At 51.8% G+C, this 20898-nt stretch overlaps 7 protein-coding genes across 7 annotated transcripts; 4 read left to right on the forward strand and 3 right to left on the reverse strand.

Annotated features, from left to right (window-relative positions):
* The first annotated feature begins 320 nt into the window (after positions 1–320).
* On the forward strand, positions 321–4431 carry PV06_06147 (uncharacterized protein). The gene has a single exon (XM_016407227.1). The coding sequence runs from the start codon at positions 669–671 to the stop codon at positions 4230–4232; it is 3564 nt and encodes a 1187-aa protein (XP_016262831.1). The 5' UTR covers positions 321–668; the 3' UTR covers positions 4233–4431.
* Positions 4302–6660, reverse strand: PV06_06148 (T-complex protein 1 subunit beta). Its single transcript, XM_016407228.1, has one exon. The coding sequence runs from the start codon at positions 6594–6596 to the stop codon at positions 5010–5012; it is 1587 nt and encodes a 528-aa protein (XP_016262832.1). The 5' UTR covers positions 6597–6660; the 3' UTR covers positions 4302–5009.
* Positions 6661–7843: 1183 nt separating this feature from the next.
* On the forward strand, positions 7844–10591 carry PV06_06149 (uncharacterized protein). Its single transcript, XM_016407229.1, has 7 exons — positions 7844–8220; positions 8271–8396; positions 8449–8692; positions 8743–9205; positions 9255–9326; positions 9376–9742; positions 9796–10591. Exons 1-7 carry the CDS (start codon positions 7962–7964, stop codon positions 10356–10358), a joined length of 2094 nt encoding a protein of 697 aa, XP_016262833.1. The 5' UTR covers positions 7844–7961; the 3' UTR covers positions 10359–10591.
* Positions 10592–12492: 1901 nt separating this feature from the next.
* PV06_06150 (uncharacterized protein) lies at positions 12493–13849 on the reverse strand (the record flags this gene model as incomplete). Its single annotated transcript, XM_016407230.1, has 3 exons — positions 13594–13849; positions 13268–13488; positions 12493–13181 (listed from the first exon to the last, which is right to left on the reverse strand). Exons 1-3 carry the CDS (start codon positions 13644–13646, stop codon positions 12493–12495), a joined length of 963 nt encoding a protein of 320 aa, XP_016262834.1. The 5' UTR covers positions 13647–13849.
* A 756-nt stretch (positions 13850–14605) lies between these two features.
* On the forward strand, positions 14606–17252 carry PV06_06151 (uncharacterized protein). Its single transcript, XM_016407231.1, has one exon. It carries the CDS (start codon positions 14823–14825, stop codon positions 17076–17078), a length of 2256 nt encoding a protein of 751 aa, XP_016262835.1. The 5' UTR covers positions 14606–14822; the 3' UTR covers positions 17079–17252.
* PV06_06152 (uncharacterized protein) lies at positions 17140–19193 on the reverse strand. Its single transcript, XM_016407232.1, has 2 exons — positions 18932–19193; positions 17140–18831 (listed from the first exon to the last, which is right to left on the reverse strand). The coding sequence occupies exon 2, from the start codon at positions 18799–18801 to the stop codon at positions 17983–17985; it is 819 nt and encodes a 272-aa protein (XP_016262836.1). The 5' UTR covers positions 18802–18831; positions 18932–19193; the 3' UTR covers positions 17140–17982.
* A 205-nt stretch (positions 19194–19398) lies between these two features.
* PV06_06153 (uncharacterized protein) lies at positions 19399–19848 on the forward strand (the record flags this gene model as incomplete). The annotated part of the gene is made up of 3 exons (XM_016407233.1): positions 19399–19471; positions 19527–19564; positions 19618–19848. The coding sequence occupies 3 exons, from the start codon at positions 19399–19401 to the stop codon at positions 19846–19848; spliced, it is 342 nt and encodes a 113-aa protein (XP_016262837.1).
* Positions 19849–20898: the final 1050 nt, after the last annotated feature.

Consider the following 20898-nt stretch of genomic DNA (forward strand, 5'->3'; position numbering starts at 1 on the left):
TGACAAACTCTGGGACGCGTTTGGATCGGATGAGATATCCAAATGTACGGTACAGTATTAGCAACGAGAGCCTTCTGGCGATTGATCGAGTGTCTCGGTTGAGTTGTTGAGAGTATTTCAATGCATTCCGTAGAGGCCTGATCAGGATGAAAACATTTACTGTCAGACAAAAACTTGGGGCTGGAACATGGCTTGTTCTTTTCGGGGTGGAAAGCCAGAGAACTACGGAGTACCTAGAACTGCAGGGATGATAAGGCGGTCTTTTAGGCAAGGGAAGGATGGGGAATCCCTCCGAGGGTCGGCCCTAATAAGCATCAGTACTCGTATGCACACACATGCGGGTAGCCCACTCAGTCCACGCCATCACCCTTACCTTAGGGTACAATCCTGTCCCTCTCTAGGCGCATCTTCTCGGTGCCACCGAAACCCCCCGTGCCTGGCTTGGCCCATTGACCTCTTTACCGAGAAGATCACAATAATTCCTTCTCTCCCTTCGTCCCCTTGTAAGCTGACCGACCCTCCCTCATCACAACTCTTTCATCTCTTCTACTCAAATCGACATTTAATCGCAATTTTTAACTCTTCTCTCCTAATCCTCATCTTCGTGTCTATCTCGCCATGATCACAACCCCCTAAATATTTGTCTACGAAATTCTGTCTCCCTCATCATGGCTAAACCTCCGCCTCGGCCCCCAGGAGGCCGACGCGGAGGACCCAACACGATGCTCACCTGGGCCCTTTTCCTCCTGCTCATAGCTGCCGCTCACCCTCAGTCGATTCACCAGCCGGAATCCGTTCAGCGTCTGGTGGCGTCCACCCAGAGCGTCCGTACCGAGCCGAGTCGACGTCCTCAAGCTGGCCGCAGCCCAGCCGAAATTCCCCTTCTGAAGAACGACATCACCACGGTGAAGTTCAGAAGCACCGATGAAAACCCCCAACCGCCAAAACTCCGTGCCTTGGCTCCAGCCTACGATAGCAGTAGTGCTGTTCGAGCACCTCTTGTTCAGTCTGCCGAGTCGTCCGGACTCTCAGCGCTCCCCTCAGCGCGGCTCCTGCAAGATTGGGAGGTGGAGAATCTTGTTCTTCTAGCCACCATCGACGGTACCATCCACGCCCTCGACAGGAAAACTGGCGCCGAAAGATGGTCGCTGGGGATCCCCGACAGCCCCATGATCGAGACCATTCACCACAAGTTGAATCGGAGTGATGATCTGGACAGCGACCCTTCCATCGAAGACGACTACATGTTCATCGTGGAACCGAGCAAGGACGGGAATTTGTACATTCAACATCGAGATCCAAGAATAGGTCTACAGCGATTGAGCGTCACGGTTCGATCCCTGGCCGAGTCTACACCTCAATTCGTCGAGGACCCTCCCCTCGTGACGATCTCGTCTCAAGAGACTACGGCATACGTGGTGGACGCTGCCACAGGCAACATTCTACAACAGTTTGATCGTTACCGAGGCTTCTCGAGTGAAGATCAGGGGCGGAGTTGTCGACGATTGACCGGCTTGTTTGACCTGGACGACCCTGCGTGCGAGCCACTTGGCACTCTAAATCTCGGTCGTGTCGAATACACCATCCAGATTTCCCACAAGGTCACGAACCAGGCTCTTTGCACCATCAAGTTTGCCGAATGGATACCCAACAAAGGCGATAGTGATCTCCAAGATCAATATGTTGCACCTCTCGACAATAATCATATTCAGAGTCTGTACAACGGTCGTGTTATTGGTCTGGATGGAGACAAAGACTCTCGCAAGTACACCACTTTCTCTCAACGACTGGACACACCTGTGGCTCGAGTATTCGACGTCGTGCGTCCGCAAGACAACAAGCAAGGCACACCGAATCTAGTTCTCCTGGCTCGACCCACTGACTCGCCACTTCTCGACTCGCCTGAGGTTTGGCGAAATGAGCTGCAAAGAGCCGAAAGAGTTTTTGTCAATCGTACAGAGGCAGGAATTTGGTATGCCATGTCGGAGCTGTCATACCCTGGTGTGACCAATGGTGCAGCGCCTGCGAACGCACACTGGAACTATGACAGTCGTCCTCTGGATTTTTCTGGTGATATGGAAGAGATCGTCGGCGTGCATGTTCTATCGGTACAGGAGAACGTGGCTCCCTTGCGCCTGACCATATCCGGCCCACCATCGTCATCCGATCTAGTGGAGGATGGAGAAAGAGCCGTAGCATCGATGGATGCAAAGCTTCCTCCTGCTCTGCTGCCTGTGATCGGTAGCCCCTGGCTCTCTCTGTTCAACATTGTCGTTGCCAGTGTAATCCTCTTCATTGTCGGACTGCAGATCAAGCATCCAATGATGATCAAGGTGCAAGGTTTTCTTCGAAAGGCTGGCGTTGAAGTTGCGCTCGAGAAACCCCAGACAAATGTCTCGAGCTCTACTGGTGACGCACCCATCACCGAAGAATTGCCAGTTGCAGATGTTTCTCAAAAGAATACTGCCACTGACGAGATGTCAGAACTGATGGAAGAAGGTATCACGACACCAGCAAGAAGCAGAGCCCAAAGCGTCGCGGTAACTTTTGCAAGTCCTGCCAAAACTGTGAGACTTGCCGATACCAACAACGACGAGAGCTCTGAGGGTGAATCAGATGAGGAGAAGAACAAACTAGACTCGAACTCGAATGACCCTGCTGAAGCTGGTGCGCAACCTCGTCGCAGACACGCCAAGCGTGGGAAGCGTGGTGGAAAGAAGAACAAGAAGACCCCAAAGAAAACCATGGACCCAGAAGCGATGGACGAGAAGGTTGAGTTGGCCACAGAGATTCCCACCAAGGACGGTTTGATACAAGTCGGCAAGCTAAAGATCGACACGAAGGAAGAGCGTTGCTTGGGCCGTGGAAGCAATGGAACAGCAGTCTTCCCAGGCTCCCTCGATGGCCGAGAAGTTGCTGTCAAGCGTCTCATCCGCACGTCAAACAGTCTTGCTGCCAAAGAGATCAAACATCTGCTCTCAAGTGACGAAAACTCCCATGTCATTCGATACTTTGGCAAGGAAGAGTCCCCACACTTTACCTATATCGCACTGGAGCTGTTCACGACTTCTCTGGATCAATTCATCGAGCGACCGTTACAGTACCCCAATTTGGTGAAATTGCCTGAAGGGTTTGATGTGAAGGATTGCCTGCGTCAAATTACCGACGGCGTTCAACACCTTCACTCACTCAAGCTTGTTCACAGAGACATCAAGCCTCAAAATGTTCTTGTCAAGGCTGTCAAGAGCCAACGTCCCACGACTGGTCTGCCCAAGCTACAATTCGTCATATCTGACTTTGGACTATGTAAGCCACTGGAGGAAGGACCAGAATCGACGTTTGCCCCGACAGCAAACCACACGGCTGCCGGAACCACGGGCTGGAGGGCGCCAGAGCTACTCGTCCATTCTCGGGCTTCTGTCGCTGCACCGAACGCCAACTCGACGACTTCGAAATCGACGATACACTCTAGTAGTGATGGCACCGTCGTCGATCTCCCCACCGGTCGTCGTGCCACCAAAGCGATTGACATTTTCTCACTGGGCTGCGTCTTCTACTATGTCATGACCCAAGGTCACCATCCGTTCGATGTTGGCGGGACCAGTCTCGGTCGGGATCTGAACATCAAGGAGAACAAGTTCAGCACCGACGACCTGCGTCTGCACGAGTACCAATTCGAAGCCGACGACCTGATCATGCAAATGCTCAAGCACGACCCCAAACAGCGTCCCGACACGCACGAGATTTTGCGTCATCCCTACTTTTGGGACGTCGCGGACAAGTTGGAGTTTCTGTGTGACGTGTCCGACTGCTTCGAGCGTGAAAAGAACTCGATCGGCAACATCCACGACGAGAATGCCGTCCGCTCGCCCGAGGAGAACGAGGCGCTCGCCGAGCTCGCGGGCCTCGAGGCGCTGGCCCCGAACGTGATCGGACCCTCGCGGGACTTTCTGCGCGCCTTGCCCAAGAGCTTCATCAGCGAAATGGGCAAGCAACGCAAGTACTCGGGCTCCAAGATGATTGACCTGTTGAGGGTGATCCGGAACAAGAAGAACCACTTCCACGACCTCCCCGAGGACGTCAAGGAGCAGATGCTCGGCGGCAGTGCGAGGGGCTACTACGAGTTTTGGGCCAAGAGGTTCCCCAGCCTGCTGATCAATTGTCACTGCCTGCTGTTGGACCGCGACCTCGTCGCCAGATTCAAAATGGAGAGGTACTACGAGGACATGTAATACACCACGGTAGGGCCGAGTCGAGTAGAGTTGATTAGCATTGACTTTGAGGAGAACTCGTCAAGAGAGGATTTGTGGTGTACAGAGCACAGAGTGGTGGAGTGTCAGGCAATGCAATCTACATACAGATCAAACAGACTTCATGTGGTCATTTCATGCCGTTCCAACATCTATCAAAATGCTTACTTTTTATGTTGTCATCGTCAAAGTCGTCAAAGACCACTCGTTCCTTTTTCATCCATTTGCTGTTTTGTTCTCCATGTGTCACTTTCTTCTTCTACGTCCCTTGGCGTCATCTCCCGCCCGCATCGTCGAATCTCAGATTGCGAGACTGGCCTTGCCAAAAATAAAATCCGACCCAGCAAGACATGTTGTTGAGGCCGTGCTTTTCCTTTCGTCTTTATTTGGAGTGCACGTACCGAGCACAGAAGTCTTTGTCGATCTCCGACCATCAAGCGAGACCATCTCCACCCACCTCAAATCACTGGGTACCCCATCGTATTGCAGGTTGGAAAGGAGAACACAGACCATGCCGCACGTGTGTGCTCTTGCCGTTCCGCCCACTATGCCCTGTACGAGCACAGCGCAAAGGCCAAGAGTGGTTTCCAATGCATCCTCATGCTCCATGTGTGCAATAATTCTGCTGCACATTTGATTGGCCTTGGCAAAACAAACATTCGCTGGCACCACTGTGAGGCGATTGCACATTGGCGGCCATGGGAGTTTGTATGTCGGCGGAGAGCAAGACCATTGATAATTTGCGCACGATGTAATTTCTCACATGCGCTCTCTCCTCCTTGGCGCCGCTCGAATGATGTTGTCCACTCTCAGTAGCAGCTCGGCGGCTTCACTCGCCGAGCTCACGACAGCTTTCTTCAATTTGTAGCTTTCAATGACACCTAGGTCACGCATGTCTGCAATGCCTCCACCCGGCGTCAAGAGGTCGAGACCACTGCTGGTCATGCCGCGGTAGACTTCGCTGCGCAGTTCCGACACAAGTGCAGATGAATCCAGACCGGCATTGTCGGCCAGGATGGTGGGGAGTTGTCTTAAAGCCGTGGCAAAAGAGTCAATGGCAATACGTTTCTTGCCGCCAACCTTTTGCGCAAGTGCATCGACTGCTTTAGCCATGACCATTTCCGCACAGCCGCCGCCGAGAGTAACGCGGGGTTCTCTGACGGTCTGAGACAAAACGGCCAGAGCGTCGTGGAGACTTCGCTCGGCCTCGTCTAGAAGTTGCTCAGTTGCGCCCCGTAGTACAATCGTGCATGCTTGGCCTGCTGCAACGCCAGAGAATTTGATCAGTGTATCTTCGCCAATGATGACTTCCTCGATCAGATCGCAGTGACCCAATTTAACCTGATCGGGGTGATCGAATGTGCTTGCGATCTCGCCTCCTGTGACTAGAGCTAGGCGTTCAACGCCGTCAAAGTCTGCGTGCTCAATCGACATGATGCCGGCCTCGGTGAAGAGTTGCTCGGGCCAGTTGTAGATGAGCTGCCGATTGATGAAGCAGTTGATTCCGTGGGCCTTGATCCGTTCGACCTTGGCCTTCATCTTGTCACGTTCGGCCTTCTCTAGCTCCGCCAGTTCCTTGGGGGATCCGACCTTCATCCGCGAGGCCCAGATCTTGACCTTGTCTGTGTCCATGGCCGTGTTTGCGACGAGGATTTTGGCATTCTCCAGACGTTTAGGTTGGTTCACCCCCATTTTCTTGTCCAGAATGAAACCCTCGTCGAGGTAGCTGTCTGAGAGCTTGCCTCCGGCCTTTTTAATAATCTGAATATGGTTCAGATCTGTCGAGCCTTTGAGCCGAAGTACGGCGTCGCATGCTAGGCTAGCAAACTTATCACGATCTTGAGAAAGGACTTTGGAAGACAGTGTTGTGCGGGCGATGGATTGGAGGTCTCGGCGGAAAGCGTCTGGGTTCTTTGAATTGTCCACGGCAGCCTTTTCGAGGGCCGAGAGGGCAGCTTGGGATGCAAGACGGTAGCCGTCGATAATTGTCTGTGGGTGAATATGGTGTGCTACAAGTTGTTCTGCTTCTCGGAGAAGTTCGGCGGCAAGGACAGTGACAGAGGTGGTACCGTCGCCTACCTCGTCGTCTTGGACTTTGGAAATGTTGACCAGAACCTTTGCGGCAGCATTGTCAAGTGCGATAGATTTGAGGATAGTGGCTCCGTCGTTTGTCACCATGATTTCGCCTGTCGAGGCGCTCTGAAGAATCTTGTCCATGCCTTTGGGGCCTAGTGTGGATTTGACCAGGTCACCCACAGCAACGGCGCCGACAAAGGCAGAGAGACGGGCATTTTCACCCTTCTCTTCTTGCACGTCTTCGGCGAAGATCTGTGTTGGATTCGCCATTGTATGCAATTGTCGGCAGTGAAAAGACGGAGGCTTGTAGGCGTGGTGCAGGCAGGGGTGATTTGGACAGCCTGCTCCAAAATTTTGATATCAAACTGCGGAGGGGAGTGAGCGGTAGAGAATCAGAAAGAAGCAGGTGCGCCGGGGTCACGTGACGGTATAATCGTTGTGTGTTCCAAATACGTGGTAGCCTCGGGAGTCTTAACCTGGGAATTTAGGCATTGCCGCCCTTACGATGGCTTGCCTTTCGCGCCTCATGAGCCCTGCATGAAGATCTCCCAGCCTGTCCCTTGCATACTGTACAGTAGGTGGCGGGAGAGGCTTGAGACTGGGACTACAGTCATCAACAACAATAAAAATAAAACTACGGATACAGAAACACCTCAGGAACTGTTTTACTCTTCCCTACCATTATGTTTTGGTGTCTCCCACCACCGAGTACCGTTGTTATCAGCCATCTCCATGTATGGTACAGAATAGTCCGGCCATCCGTAACTCAGCATGGCGCGCCCATCTCTAACCTCGCTTCCTCTCTTGTGGTCTGATGAGCTGAGATAGGAAATTAGGTTGGCGCACAACGGACGATTGCAGGGGTGTTTGTCTTCTCGGCAGGGGCAGGGTTTGACAAGGCTTTACCAGAGTGGGTAGCTAGTAGATGTACGGAGTACTCGTACCCGACCTACTTCCGCAGTACACGCACTCATGCTCCGTATGAGTAGGCATGAGTAGATGGAGGACGAGTACCCCTGCTCCATATGTGGATAATATTATCATCATTCTGATAACATACAATAGTATAGATGCTCGTCGTAGTACAGAGTACAGGAGGAGTACGAGTCCCTCGAGTCCATCTGTGTCCATCCCTGATTGCGCTGGTTTCGCATGCCCAACTTTAAACCAAGCTCGCTACAACGCTAGGGTCCGCAGATTTAAATAATGGGAGCCTCAACAGGCTCTCAATGGGTGGTCCAAATGGGCTCTCATAGGCCCTGTAGGCTTGTCTTCGGGGTGGCTAGGGAAAACTTAGACTAGCCAGGAACCGCTCCTGCGCTTATCGTCAACGGTGGGTTCGACAATTTCTTTAGCCTTCACCCTCAGCCTGTCACTGCCCTGATCTGCCGACCTCAATCCACACAAACAGAGTCGAAATGGAAATGGCAAACCGATGGCAGGCGGGACGCGTCAAGATTCTCATTGATCTCCCCGAAAGCTCGCTTCGTACCCCGGGACGGGCACAGACACACAGTACAGAGGACATACTAACACAGCCGACTCCCTCGAGGCATGTGAGCACTTTTCTATCTTTTCATCCCAGCTTTACTCTGTACCATTACCGTCGCATCACATTATACGTGTATTCCCAAGATGCGACCTCTCTTATCCGCAGTGCTTGCTCTGGGCGCAAGTGCTGTCCTTGCAGTCCCTGTCATTGACGAAGCCTCAGAGCCCAAGCTGCTTCGTGCCCGTAACATTGTCACCGAGATTCAAGACGAATACGACTTTGTCATCGTTGGAGGTGGCCTCGCAGGTCTCGTGCTTGGTGGACGGCTATCAGAAGACTCGAATCATACCGTACTCGTTCTAGAAGCAGGTAGTAACGGAGATGAGTTTCGAGATCGGATAAGTAGGTGGCTATTCCAATCAATCCGCGTCAATCTTCTGACCTCGACCTAGATACCCCAGCAGATGCCTACTTTGAGTCCTTATGGCCAACTCCTCTCAACTGGGCATACAACACCACGCCTCAGGTTGGCATGAACAATTCACAGATGAACTGGCCCCGTGGCAAGACACTTGGAGGTATGATTGTTGGCAGGGGAAAGATCAGACCAAGACTGACACCGGCACACAGGCAGCTCAGCCATCAATGGAATGTACATGAACCGACCAGGCGAGATCGAAGTGGACGCCTGGAAAAACATGCTCGGTGACATGGACGGTGCCGACAACTGGTCCTGGGATTCCCTCTTCGCTGCCATGAAGAAGAGTGAGACCTTTTCTCCACCCACCCAGGAGATCGCTCAGGAAGCCGCCATCACCTATGATACCTCAAGCCACGGCAGCAAGGGGCCTATTCACATGTCGTACCCCGGCTAGTATGTGCACCAATTCCTATCGAGTCTTCAACCACTAACATTGGCCACAGCACGTTTCCCATCGTAGGCGCCTGGTCCAACGCTATGCAGAGTGTCGGCATCCCCATCTCCCATGATACCTACGGCGGAGAGAATTGGGGAGCCTATGTTTCGACATCTGCCATCAATCCTACCAACTGGACACGGTCTTACAGCCGTTCTGGCTATCTCGACCCTCTGCCACCACGTACCAACTACGATGTTCTTGCCGATGCGTATGTCACGCGCATTCTCTTCAACTCTTCGTCCAAAGCTGGCAACCTCAGCGCGAACGCGGTCGAGTACTCCCCTGATGGCGGCGCTAGCAAATTGACAGTCAAAGTCAAGAAAGAGGTTATTCTTGCCGGTGGTTCAGTTGGCAGCCCTGCAATTCTGCTATACAGCGGTGTCGGTCCCAAGGACGTCCTTGACGCTGCCGGTGTCGACGTCGTATCGGAATTGCCAGGTGTTGGTCACCATCTGCAAGATCATTTGGTAAGTTGTAGTCGCCAATGCGAGGCTCTAAACGTCTAATTTGAAACAGAGTGCCACAGTACAATGGAGCACAGATCAAGCTACGGCCGGTTCTCTTTATGCTGACAACGGTTCCGAGAGCGTGGGTTCAGATGTCTGTGCTTTCTATTTTCCAAGCTAACTCTTTCCAGACCAATGCTGCATTCCTCTCCTATGTCAACTCTGCTGTCGCGTACATCAACGCCACCAATATCTTCGGAGCAGGTGCCGAGGATTTGAAAAACACCATCCTCAGCCAACTTGATTCAGCCGCAGCTGCTGCCGGTACGGACGAGACCGTCGTAGCTGGATACAAAGCCATTTACGAGACCACGGTCAACAAGATCTTCAGTAGCCCGATTGGACAAATTGAACTGCTCATTGGAAACAATCTCAACGGAACCATCAATATCGGTGCCTCCCTTCAGCATCCTTTCAGCCATGGCCAGGTCTCCATCAACTCATCCAATCCTATGGACTACCCTGTCATCAACCCTAACTACCTAACTCACCCTGCTGGTAAAGTGTTCCCCTGGCTGATTACACGCCTCCCTCCTAACAATGTTGAATAGACATCCAGATCCTCCGAGAAGGTATCAAGACCGCTCGCCGATTGGGTGAAGCCCCGCCTCTAGCCGACAGCATGACCAAGGAGGTATGGCCAGGTTCAGATGTTGAATCTGATGACGAATGGGATGATTGGCTTCGTGAAGTGAGCTTCACAGAATACCACCCATCGTCTACTTGTGCCATGATGCCTTTGGAACAAGGTGGTGTGGTTGATGCCAACCTCCGCGTCTACGGTCTAGCCAACGTCCGTGTGGCCGATGCAAGCGTCCCGCCCATCGCCTTTTCTGCTCATCTCATGAGTTCGACATACGGCATCGCCGAGCAGGCAAGCACCCTTATTCGGAATTACTACAACATCGACTTGATTTCCAAATCGCACAACAGCACAAACTCAACAAAGCCTAGCAAGACAGGGTCGGACAAGTCAGCCGCCTCGAGCTCTAGCACCACCAGCACCGCGGCCAGTGCGTCAACCACCAACGGTAGCGATGGTGGCTTCTCAGTCCAGCCTTGGACATTTATCTCCACCATCTTGGCCTTTGTGGCCCTTGAATATTTCTTGTAATTCACGACCTTACTTAGACTAGCGGCATGACACCAGGCGTTCTTTTTTTCTTTTAAAATTGGAACAGGACATCACGGGTTTTCGACGACTTCATGCATACCTTGGCCCCTTGTGGATATTGGAAAGGGAAGGGTATAGGGACACTTTTAAGGACAGACTCCTACAAATATTATTTAATCATAATCCCGAAACACCGCCGGCTCATGTTCCAAACATTCTTTCTTGATGATTTGAAATGTTCTTTGTTTCACGTATTGGTATATTACAGTGTGCAATGAATATTGAAATTCATTTGTCACAAATGTAATGCTAGTAGAATAATTATGAGGGATTTCTTTCGATAGTCCCTACCTGGGTACTCTGGAGGTACCTACATAGTAAGTAAACGTGGAAGAGACGAGGATCTCAAAGCAGCTAGAGTGGAGAGAAAGGGGACGAGATCTGGGGTTTGACTACTAGATACGTCGTATGGGGGTTAAAATAAAAGTTGGGGAAATAATCAAACATGAGGGAGAAGTTGAGTACACAGAGCCATTCGGACATGGCAAGTATTTACTTTGCCAGATCGACCAACTTTTGGACATGACCTGCAGTGTGTACAAGATGGAATCAATCTGGTACAATAAAAGACAGATTTAGCTTAGGGTAAATACCTTGCCAGCACTTTCCAACTTCTTCTCGCTTTTAACCACGATCACCGTACCGGGCAATACGGTGACCATCATGACCGGTTCTACCCTCCCCGCCACCGACGCCCACGTCGACCTTCGATTGCTCAACGGAGGGAGCATGGTGGCCAACGCGAAGACGATCCACCATGAAATCGACCGAGACCAAATCTTTCGTCTCTACGATTGGTGTTTTTACATTTACCAGCCCGACCTGAATCGTCATGTCTTGTGGGACGTTGGTATGTCTAATGTGGGTTTCAAGCAACACAAAAGTCCTTTCAGCGTTTTAAAACGCAGAAGAAAGAACCAAGACTCGAGAGACATTTCTTACTTTTGTCATGCTTAGGACCATGACTTGTATATTCCTTCGATACAAAATGTCATGAAAATCATGTCTTGCGTGGGACCCGACAAATCTATCGAACAACAATTGATTGCGGGTGGTATTGCTTCCAAAAGTATAGATACTGTATTGTTTAGGTATGTACCGGACAAACTGTCTACAGATGCAGTACACCTTACTTCTTTGTTTTTTCCCCCCTCTTCTCATCACAGATGGTTTGTGTCCCCCAAAGAAAGGGAAATTAATTTCACCAAGTCACGCTCATTTCGATCATTGTCGACCTATCGAACATGAATTCCCAAACGCCCACGGATACTTTGGACCAGGTACCGAAGAAGATTGCGAGCAAAAATTAGAACCGGGTTGTACGGACCCCAGCGTTGGACACAAGTTCGACCCTAGATTCTTCGACCGGAAGGTCTCGACCGAAAAATGGTCGGAACTGAAGGGGCCATGGGTGCCGTTTGGTCCTTTCGAAAAGGCCATGGACTTTTTCGGGAATGGGAGTCTCTGGGTCATCCAGGCCCCCGGACACATGCAAGGGAACCTTTGCGCGGCGGCCAGGCTGGCAGACGGGGAATGGGTGGTCCTGGGTTCGGATTGTGCTCATACAAAGTCAGTGTTTCCGTTTTCTCTCCCTTTACTTGACCCTTTGACGACGACTCGAAAAAGAAAGGAAGAAGGACGGAAAACGACACGAGGTGGAGAAAGAAATCACACGTATGCTGACAATGTCCACCGCCACCACAGACCATTACTGGATGGAAAGTATGACATTGCCGAAATGACTAGACCAGACGGGTCCAAGTGGTCACTACACGAGGATGTTTGTGCCGCCAAAGACACCATCGCCAAGATCCGGAGTATGGAAGTCGAGTATGGTTGTCGCGTTGCCCTCGCTCATGATGCTTCGTGGATGCTCCAAAACAACGAAAAAGATCGGGACCCCGTCCTGTTCGGCTTGTTGGGTGACGATTTCGACGAGCATGTTCGAGGGCGTGTGGCAAGGGATGAACCTTTTTGAAAGACGAAACCTGCTCTTCTTGGAAAAAAACATTGGGAAAGCGAAATATTTGATGGATTGGCCGTAAATACATACATACAATATACCAAGACCTTTTCAAGAGATGGAATCGTGACTCAAATCGATATACGGCGCCGTGGCGGGTTTCTCATTGTCAATTTCGGCCCATGCCGTCCAATGCTTCCCCTTCATTTTCCTCGTCTCGGCCTCGTCCGCGATCGCCACCGCGAGGTCAAACGTCGAAATGCCCTCGAACCGACCGTTGAGCTCGCCACCGTCTTTCGGCTCGCCCTTGATCGGCAGGTAGTCGAGCTGGACCTGATACTTGCCCGTCTTTGCACCCGAGCGGTACATGGCAGGCGGCGACATGAAGGTCCAGTCGAAACTCGTGTTGCCGTCGAAGAACATGAAACTCGTCCGGCACGCCGTGATGAGCGGTTTGGCGCCCCCTTCGCCCAGCGCAGTGTTGGTCTCGTGCGTGTCGCGGACGAAGCGCGCCTCCTCCGTGTCGCGATCTTCTTTCAACGCCTGACGGGCACTGGCGTACGCACGCACACCGGCGGCTAGGGCGCTGCCGAAGCGCGATTCCATGTAGGAGATGTGTGCCGGTGACGAGGCGATGTGGCGCCAGTAGGCGAGCCAGAAGGTCGGGCTGTCGACGGCGCAGGTGTGTGTGTCCGTGCCCGGCATGTACAGGCTGCCGCAACCACCTAGCATGATGAAATAGGAGACCCTTGCAGCTCGAGACGCCAGCACGATCTTGCGGAGCGTTTCGATGAATGGGACTTTGACAGAGAGCCAAGAGAAAGGGGGTGTTAGTGTTGTTCGCCTGTAGGAGTGTAGCGGGTCGACACGGAGACTGAAAACATACCATACTTCAAGGCTGCGAGACCGCTGGTATGAGGACCGTAGGCGCATACCAGGACGTCCAGATCTGTGAGCGTCTTTGAGATTTCGTCCACAGTGCCATTTTCGAGGTCGATGGTTCGAGGTTCGTAACGTGAATGCGTGCCTAGTTTGGAGGGATTGCGAGAGAGACCGATGACTTTGTGGCCCCGAGATATGAGTTCAAGTGTGATATGGGATCCGCTCCTTTTGTAGAGGTTGATTAGTTCGACGAGAAGGAGACCTTGCATTTGCTGGAGAAAGCCAGAGGGGGTGTATTGTGAGGCTGATAGGCATGGGAGATGGACTTACATGCCTGAAGGACCGAGTACGCCAACTGTCAAAGGAGACGTGTTTGTAGACATTTTAATGAATCAGCGGAAAGGTGGTTGGCAGTCGAGCTTGTATGTGTTTTTCGTCTTCGTAAAGAGGAGGTTGTTACTATACTCAAGTAACGTCCTTGATATGTTTTGTCCAAAAATCCAGTGCCAGGTAAGAAATAGCAACGCTGGGTTCGTACTCCATACATGTATCTGATGTGAGCATTCGTCTCGCGTGAATAGGGTAAGTGGGGTTGAGCAGGTACTTTCGATTGTCCCATCAGCCCGTGGAGTATCCGTATGAATGTCAATTCTGTTTTTCACCGCACCTACCTAGTAAAAATATTGTCCTCGTGTCAAAGTCGCCCACAAAGCTTCTTGTCAGGCAGCCTTGTGTAGCATAGGCATCTTTCGACAGAAAATTTGGTCAATGAATGGGTGACCAGTGATGGCTGTGTCCCAGGTATTCGTTATGGTGTCCCAGGTATTCGTTATGGTGTCCGTGTAGCCATTCCAAGTTCACCCATGCACGCATGATTCATAAACGAGTACGTATGAATACCTCGCTGTGTTCTCATCCCTCATATATCTTTCCAAGCTCGTAAGAAGCGTAGTATCTGTTCTTTTCTAGAGAGGGACCATGATGAACAACTTGATCAATCAAAGAACCCGAACTTTGCATCCGGCCACTGATGGATCTGGAAGCAGTGCGGTTTTAAGCAGATATAGGGCCTGAGTCCTGGTCGACTTGACAACCTATGGACAAGTTACTTCATAACAACATGGGATAGGAGCAGATACTGTTTTACGAAAGAAGCGAGTCGAGTCGTGCTGAAGAGATACTCCAGGTAAAGGAGAAGCCTAAAAGCGGCGCAAATACCTTGGTTAGTGATCTGTTGCCTTAGTGGTCCGGGGTTCTCTAAGTAGCAGTTTTGGCGAATCCGTCAAGGGATGAACTGGCATATGCGGACACTGTATTGCGTACTCGCAGACAAACTCCCAGCCAAATACTCTTCGTAGTGCTCAACAACTTCACGTCTGTACAATAAATATTATTCCCTCCTTCAGATATTGCTTCTGTGCACTGTATATTAGCCCATATCAACCTCCCATGATTTAGATTCCCTTGGTCACACGAGTAATCGTACCACTCCCACGCCCCTTTCGGCCGGTCCGAATCCTCAGCATCTAAAGGAAAGCCACAGGGTTTCTCTAGACTCGATGTCCTTCCAAGTCCCTCAGAATGTCCCTTCAGTCACCAGCAACCAACGAGTCTATGAGGATACCTATTGGCGCCAGAAACAAAGTAATGGCCACGCGAGAGTTGGGTCGGCGGGAATGGTCGCATCCAAGATCAACGACATCTTTGGGGAGCACAAAGACCTCCCTATGTACAAGGACAAACCACATTTTCCTTCTTCCAGCCGAAGGAAGCGGATGTTACAGCGGAAGAGAGTACTCGCCCTAATAATCGTTCCCGTTGTACTTTTTCTGTGGTGGATGGGCTGGTTACCTTGGACGTCGCGCGCAGTCTACAAGCCTGCTGAACATCAGCACTCCTTCTACAAGGATGAGGACTGGTCAGCGCAGAGGGACGCCGTGAGGGAGGTGTTTAAAACATCGTGGGCGGGATATGAAAAGTATGCCTGGGGCATGGACGAATATAATCCTTTGACGCGCAAAGGGAAGAACATGGTGCAAGGTGGAATGGGTTGGATCATTGTGGATGCGTTGGATACGGCAATCATGATGAATTTGACCTCTGAGGTTGCAAAGGCTCGGGAATGGATATCTACATCTCTGTCCTACACTGCCAACCATGATGTTAGCACTTTTGAGACCACGATCCGTATGCTCGGAGGTCTTTTATCGGCATATTACTTATCGACGAGCTTTCCCAACTTGGCACCGCAACGTGACGACGATACAAACCAACCAGGCGAGGATCTGTATATTGAGAAGGCCACGGATCTCGCAGATAGACTCCTCGGTGCTTATGAATCGCCTTCGGGAGTTCCATATGCGTCGGTCAACCTCAACACTTCGCAAGGTATTCTGTCTCATCTGGATGGCGGCGCTTCTTCGACCGCTGAGGCAGCAACACTCCAGCTTGAGATGAAGTACCTGGCCAAGGTTACAGGTGAACCGCATTATTGGCACAAAGCTGAAAAGGTGATGGAGGTCATTGACGCACATCGGCGAGAGGACGGCTTGCTTCCCATTTTCATCTATCCTGCGACAGGCGAATTTCGAGGCGATAATATCCGGCTAGGATCGCGTGGGGACAGTTATTACGAATATTTGATCAAGCAATATTTGCAAACAGGAAAAGTCGAAACCATCTACCGAGACATGTGGGATGAGGCACTAGAGGGCATCAAAAAACACTTGATCACCTATTCTCAACATGCGTCATTGACCATCCTGGCTGAGAGGCAGAACGGACTTCATTCACCTTTGACCGCCAAGATGGATCATCTCGTTTGCTTCATGCCAGGAACGATCGCACTTGCTGTCACAGAGGGCGAGACCGTTGAACAGGCCAAAGCCAGACTAGGTAGTCAGTGGACGAAGAAGCACGATGAGAACCTGAAACTTGCCGAAGAGCTCATGAAGACATGTTGGGGAATGTATAAGGTTACACCGACAGGCCTTGCGCCGGAAATATCCTACTTCAGGACCGACAGTCCACCAAGGCAATGGCAAGGCCACGTCGATCCCGACTGGACACCTCCCGTGTCGGATGAGCTGTCAGAAGACCACAGAGCCGGGTGGAGATCTGACTACGACATCCATTCCAACGACGTGCATAATCTGCAACGACCCGAGACGGTCGAATCGCTGTTCTACATGTACCGGATCACCAAGGACCCCAAATACCGGCAGTGGGGTTGGGAAATGTTCGAAGCCTTCCGCGAACACACCAAGGTGATCGACGAAGTTTCGGGAACGGTCTACGCGTACACCTCGCTCGACACGGTGATGGACAATCCGGTCAAAGACCGCAAACGCCGAGACAACATGGAAAGCTTCTGGCTGGCCGAGACGCTCAAGTACTTTTACTTGCTCTTCTCGGACGACTCGTTCTTCCCGTTGGACAGCGTCGTCTTCAACACGGAGGCACACGCTTTCCCGAAATTCGACATCAGCGGGAGCAAGGTCTTCACGACGGGCTGGCAGAGGGCCACCGGCGATCCGCCAAACCCGAAACCCGGCAGTGATGGACGCGTGGTGCGCGTCGACGCACCCCAGAAGGTCGAGCGGGAGTCGGACGGTGGTGGTGGCGGCGACCAGAAGCAAAACCCTGCTGTCGCGGTGCCGCATGAGCACGAGCACGATGACACAATGGAGCACGGGCACATTGAAGAAAGCGGCGGCGGGAAGGAGCAAATGGAACATTCGCCGCTGGAGAACTTTAGGGATTCACGCGTACAAGGCCGAGGAGGCCGAGTGGTTGAATCACGCGGTCATGGATGAATAAGTTTAGAAACAAGAAACAGGCCCAAGGAGAACTCGAGCATTGGATAAGAGAAAGGGCCGAGAAAGTGCCATTACTTGAGCTCGAATTGGATATGAATCTAAGTCTTCCTTTTCCTTCTCCCACGTAAGTCATTGCATGATGTATCGTCGGTCCAAAGCATAAGAAGAGGCCGAATCGGATTGTTGAATAGGGGCAAAAAAGAGAACACACGAGGCCACGTATAAGCATTTCGAACTTTGACCACTGCCTTTTAATTTGCCCTATTTCTTTGTTCTTGAGTCCAGGGTCGTGTCAGCCTAGGTCTCTCTATCCCCGTCTCCGTCCGAGACTTTATGTGGTACTCGCTTGGTCCGTCCAAACTGAGAGGTCATTCGTTTTGGCCCTGGATGCGTGTCGTGGATTCGAGCCTCGCGGAGGCACTGCGCGCGACCGTCGAGAATGACGGTGTCTTCCTTGCACCCAGCCTGACCAATGTCCACAAAAAAACCGGTTCGTCGAAAGCGTCCCGGTTATCGAAACGTAGTGTAATACAGGGCTTGGCCAGGTTCCTGCAAGCCGGGCTTTTCCTTTTTCTGACCAGGCACGGTGTCGATATGCTCTGGCATTCGTTGTGTCGACAACACGCTTGACTGGAACTCCGTACATGGTGGACGATCCCTCGTCACGAATTTGTCCGCCTTCCGGCCACGCTCACAGTATACATCAGCGCTTCCTTCATGAGTTGACACTGACTTTTCTCATCTCAGTTCAGATGTCGTCTAGGGGGAGAGAAGATGAGAGAGAGCATCGCGAAAGGCGGCAGGATGGTGGGGAGGAGAAAAAAAGAGTCCCACCATGCCCAAAAGGTCGTGTCCATTGAATCATTCGATTCGTAAACTTCGTCTGAGGGTCATCCTTGGTTCAAAACTTGGGCCCTCTCCTTCTCCCAGTGTATTTGGAGTCTGTCTTCACGACCTTTCCTTTGCTCCTCATCTTCTCCTTCTTGTTCATGACCCACTGTTTACTGCCCTTGACATCCCCCTTCCGTCCGTTGCGGTGCATGGCTTCTCTCATCCTGCGGCCGTCTTCGATATCGACATTGTCCATCCTCGACACGGTCCCCGTGATGTCTCCACCACCGACACTCAGCACGAGATAGGTCTTGACGTTCTTGGTGCCACCGTCGTCCTCGAGGATGCCGGCGCCGAAACCGGCTCGTACGGCGGCCTGACTTATCATAGTCCTCTGCTGCTCGTTCTTCGGGTAGAACTGGCACACGGCGCGCCCTCCTCTTCGCAACGAGGCGTACAGGCCGTCGAAAAACCGGCGGAGTCTGCCTTCGGGGCTCACACCGCTGGTCTCGGCGTTGCAGAGCCACTGGACGGCACTGATGCTGATGGCGGCGTCGAACGCGCCCGCGCGGAACGGTACGCCCTGCCCCATGTCGGCGAGGAAGAGATCGCCCTCGACACTCTCGCGTTGCAGGGCGATGTCCAGCATGCTGGGGGAGATGTCCATGCCGACCCAGATGTGGCCGTCTTCAGAGAGTATCTCGCCGGAGAGACCGGAGCCACAGCCTATGTCGAGTATGAAGGAAGGGTTATCGAGATCGAGAAGTTCGAGGGCGCGGTTGGTCATGGACGCTTGGATGGCTTGGATACGTGAGGAGGTGGTGTATTTGGCAGACTCGGTGTCATTGTAGTAGAGATCGGGCGGGAGGAGGTCTTCGGGGCGAGACATGGTGACAAACTGGAAGTTCGAGGAAGATCTCTGGAGAGGAAGACGGAGGTGGTTCAGGGCAAGTCATTAGGTTTGGTGTCGTCGAACAGGACGGTGTGAAATAAATTTCTGGGGGAGAAATGCAGCGCACCACGGTTTAGCCGACAGCCTTGCGGTACTTGTCGATAAGGCCTAGCCTTGTCAAACGAGAGAAGGATACCATGTCCGAGGGGATTGACACGAAAGATACAGACCAGTGCGCTTATTGAAGAACGCGCACGTGAAGCAAACACCACATTTCCCTCCATTCTATCGAAGAAAGTAGTAATAAAACACTGAATGTCAACCTCCAAACTTGAGACAATAGGGTGGCCAGGTCGATACGAGTACGAAGGACTTGGTGGACGCATTAACTTTTCGCCGGGAAAGCCGCCAAGCCATCATTACCTCTTCCTCTGAAGCGTCAGGCTCGAATGAACTTACATTAATTAGTTGGTCCATGATCCCCATAAGAGGAATCAGCTTACCATGCACAGGCACTCAGCATGATAACCCAGTGTGGGAGGATACAAAGGGACTGTTTTTTGGTTTTCCTCGTTTGAAACATTCCCAGTCGAGATGGAGCAAGCTGAAGCTGCCCAATTCCTGGAGTCTTTGCTGGGAAAGACGTTACATGTGACCGCTCCTGATGGTAACACCGCATCTACGATGATCATCTAAACAATTCTATTGACAACTCGTAACAGGGCGGCTCTTTACGGGGACATTTCGGTGTACCGACAAGGTAAAGCTCCGTGGAAACACGTTCAGGTTTTGTTGTATACTGACGCACCGTAGGATAGCAATATCATTCTATCGAGTACCTTTGAATACAGAATGCCATCAAAGACTGTCGAGGCAGCAGCCATTGGCAAGCTGAAGTCTACAGGACAGGCAAGCCGAAGTGACATGACCTCGAGATTCGTGGGACTCATTGTAGTACCGGGAAATCAGATCACCAAGCTAGAGGTTGAGGAACGCAGAGAGTGGCCCAGTGGACAGTCTTTATCACTCAGAGGGAAATCATGAAACTCCATAACCCTGGGCTGTAACGAGTACGGCTAGGCTTCAAGGAGGGTTTCGACGCATATTCTTAGTCAGGTGAGATTATCAGGTACCTGGGTGATGAGCGGCAAGCCAGTCGCGATGGAAACGAAACGTGGCGAGCCTAGGGAGTATCAGCATATTATCCGCATGTGGTCGCCTCGCTTCAGGCCAAAGATTCTGGAAGAGGCCGAAGACGGGGGGAGAGGAGAGGAGGGTTCGGTGCCAAGGGAAACTAGGCGACAGGCTGAAGGGCCCGTTTGGCTCGCTTGGTGAATGTGTGTCCCCCGACGGGCTCGGAGGCTGCATCACATAATGAGCCAGAGCGATGGGTGGTCCGGGAGTCATTATTAGGTACCTACCTACGCAGCAGACTTACGGAGCATTATTACTGTAGTTATTACGGAGTACCTGGCTTATTATTGCCTCCAAGCACTCAACTGGTTGGGCGGAGACTGAAAAGCATCAACCACAAAAGCATCTCAGAACTCCGTACTTCCTACAGTATTGTTTCCAGCCTTCCTCCCGATCATTATCTTCCGTATCTTCCGCCTGCATCTTGTATATTCTGACGCTGTTTGTTCCATCGACTTCGCTACGCCGGTCTTTTTGACGCTTTTACGGGTTAGTAGTCATTCTCTCTTATGCTCCTTTGCCAGAAACGGTGACGCAACGCTGTTTCACCACATGGCCCCATGCGACAATCTGGCTCTCCCTGGCCGGGACCGTCGTGACTGGCTTGCTAAATAGCTCATATTCAATCGTCCTTACATGGCCAGCTGCTAACCAGTCAGTTCTGTTGCCAGCAGGCACCGACGTAGAATCCGGTCGCCTTCGTTGACCCGATCGTACGATCAGAATCCCTTCGTCGTCTCTCTACCTGGATGAAGCGAACACACCGCCGAGACGAGACTCAGCTTCAGCCTCCCGTCGGTTTGCGACTTGAATCGACTTGAGCATACGGCAAGTGTGCTCCTTCCCGAGTTCACCGAATCAAGTCGCCAAAACGCATTCCTCAAAGCGGCTGCTTATCTC

This window comes from Exophiala oligosperma (assembly GCF_000835515.1).
Source record: "Exophiala oligosperma strain CBS 72588 unplaced genomic scaffold supercont1.5, whole genome shotgun sequence".
NCBI classification, from domain to species: domain Eukaryota; kingdom Fungi; phylum Ascomycota; class Eurotiomycetes; order Chaetothyriales; family Herpotrichiellaceae; genus Exophiala; species Exophiala oligosperma.

Coding starts and splice junctions, on each gene's coding strand:
- PV06_06147 (XM_016407227.1), top strand. CDS start 669: ATGGCTAAACCTCCGCCTCGGCCCCCAGGAGGCCGACGCGGAGGACCC.
- PV06_06148 (XM_016407228.1), bottom strand. CDS start 6,596: ATGGCGAATCCAACACAGATCTTCGCCGAAGACGTGCAAGAAGAGAAG.
- PV06_06149 (XM_016407229.1), top strand. CDS start 7,962: ATGCGACCTCTCTTATCCGCAGTGCTTGCTCTGGGCGCAAGTGCTGTC. Junction 8,397..8,448: donor CCGTGGCAAGACACTTGGAG/GTATGATTGTTG, acceptor ACCGGCACACAG/GCAGCTCAGCCATCAATGGA. Junction 9,327..9,375: donor CTGACAACGGTTCCGAGAGC/GTGGGTTCAGAT, acceptor AACTCTTTCCAG/ACCAATGCTGCATTCCTCTC.
- PV06_06151 (XM_016407231.1), top strand. CDS start 14,823: ATGTCCTTCCAAGTCCCTCAGAATGTCCCTTCAGTCACCAGCAACCAA.
- PV06_06152 (XM_016407232.1), bottom strand. CDS start 18,801: ATGTCTCGCCCCGAAGACCTCCTCCCGCCCGATCTCTACTACAATGAC.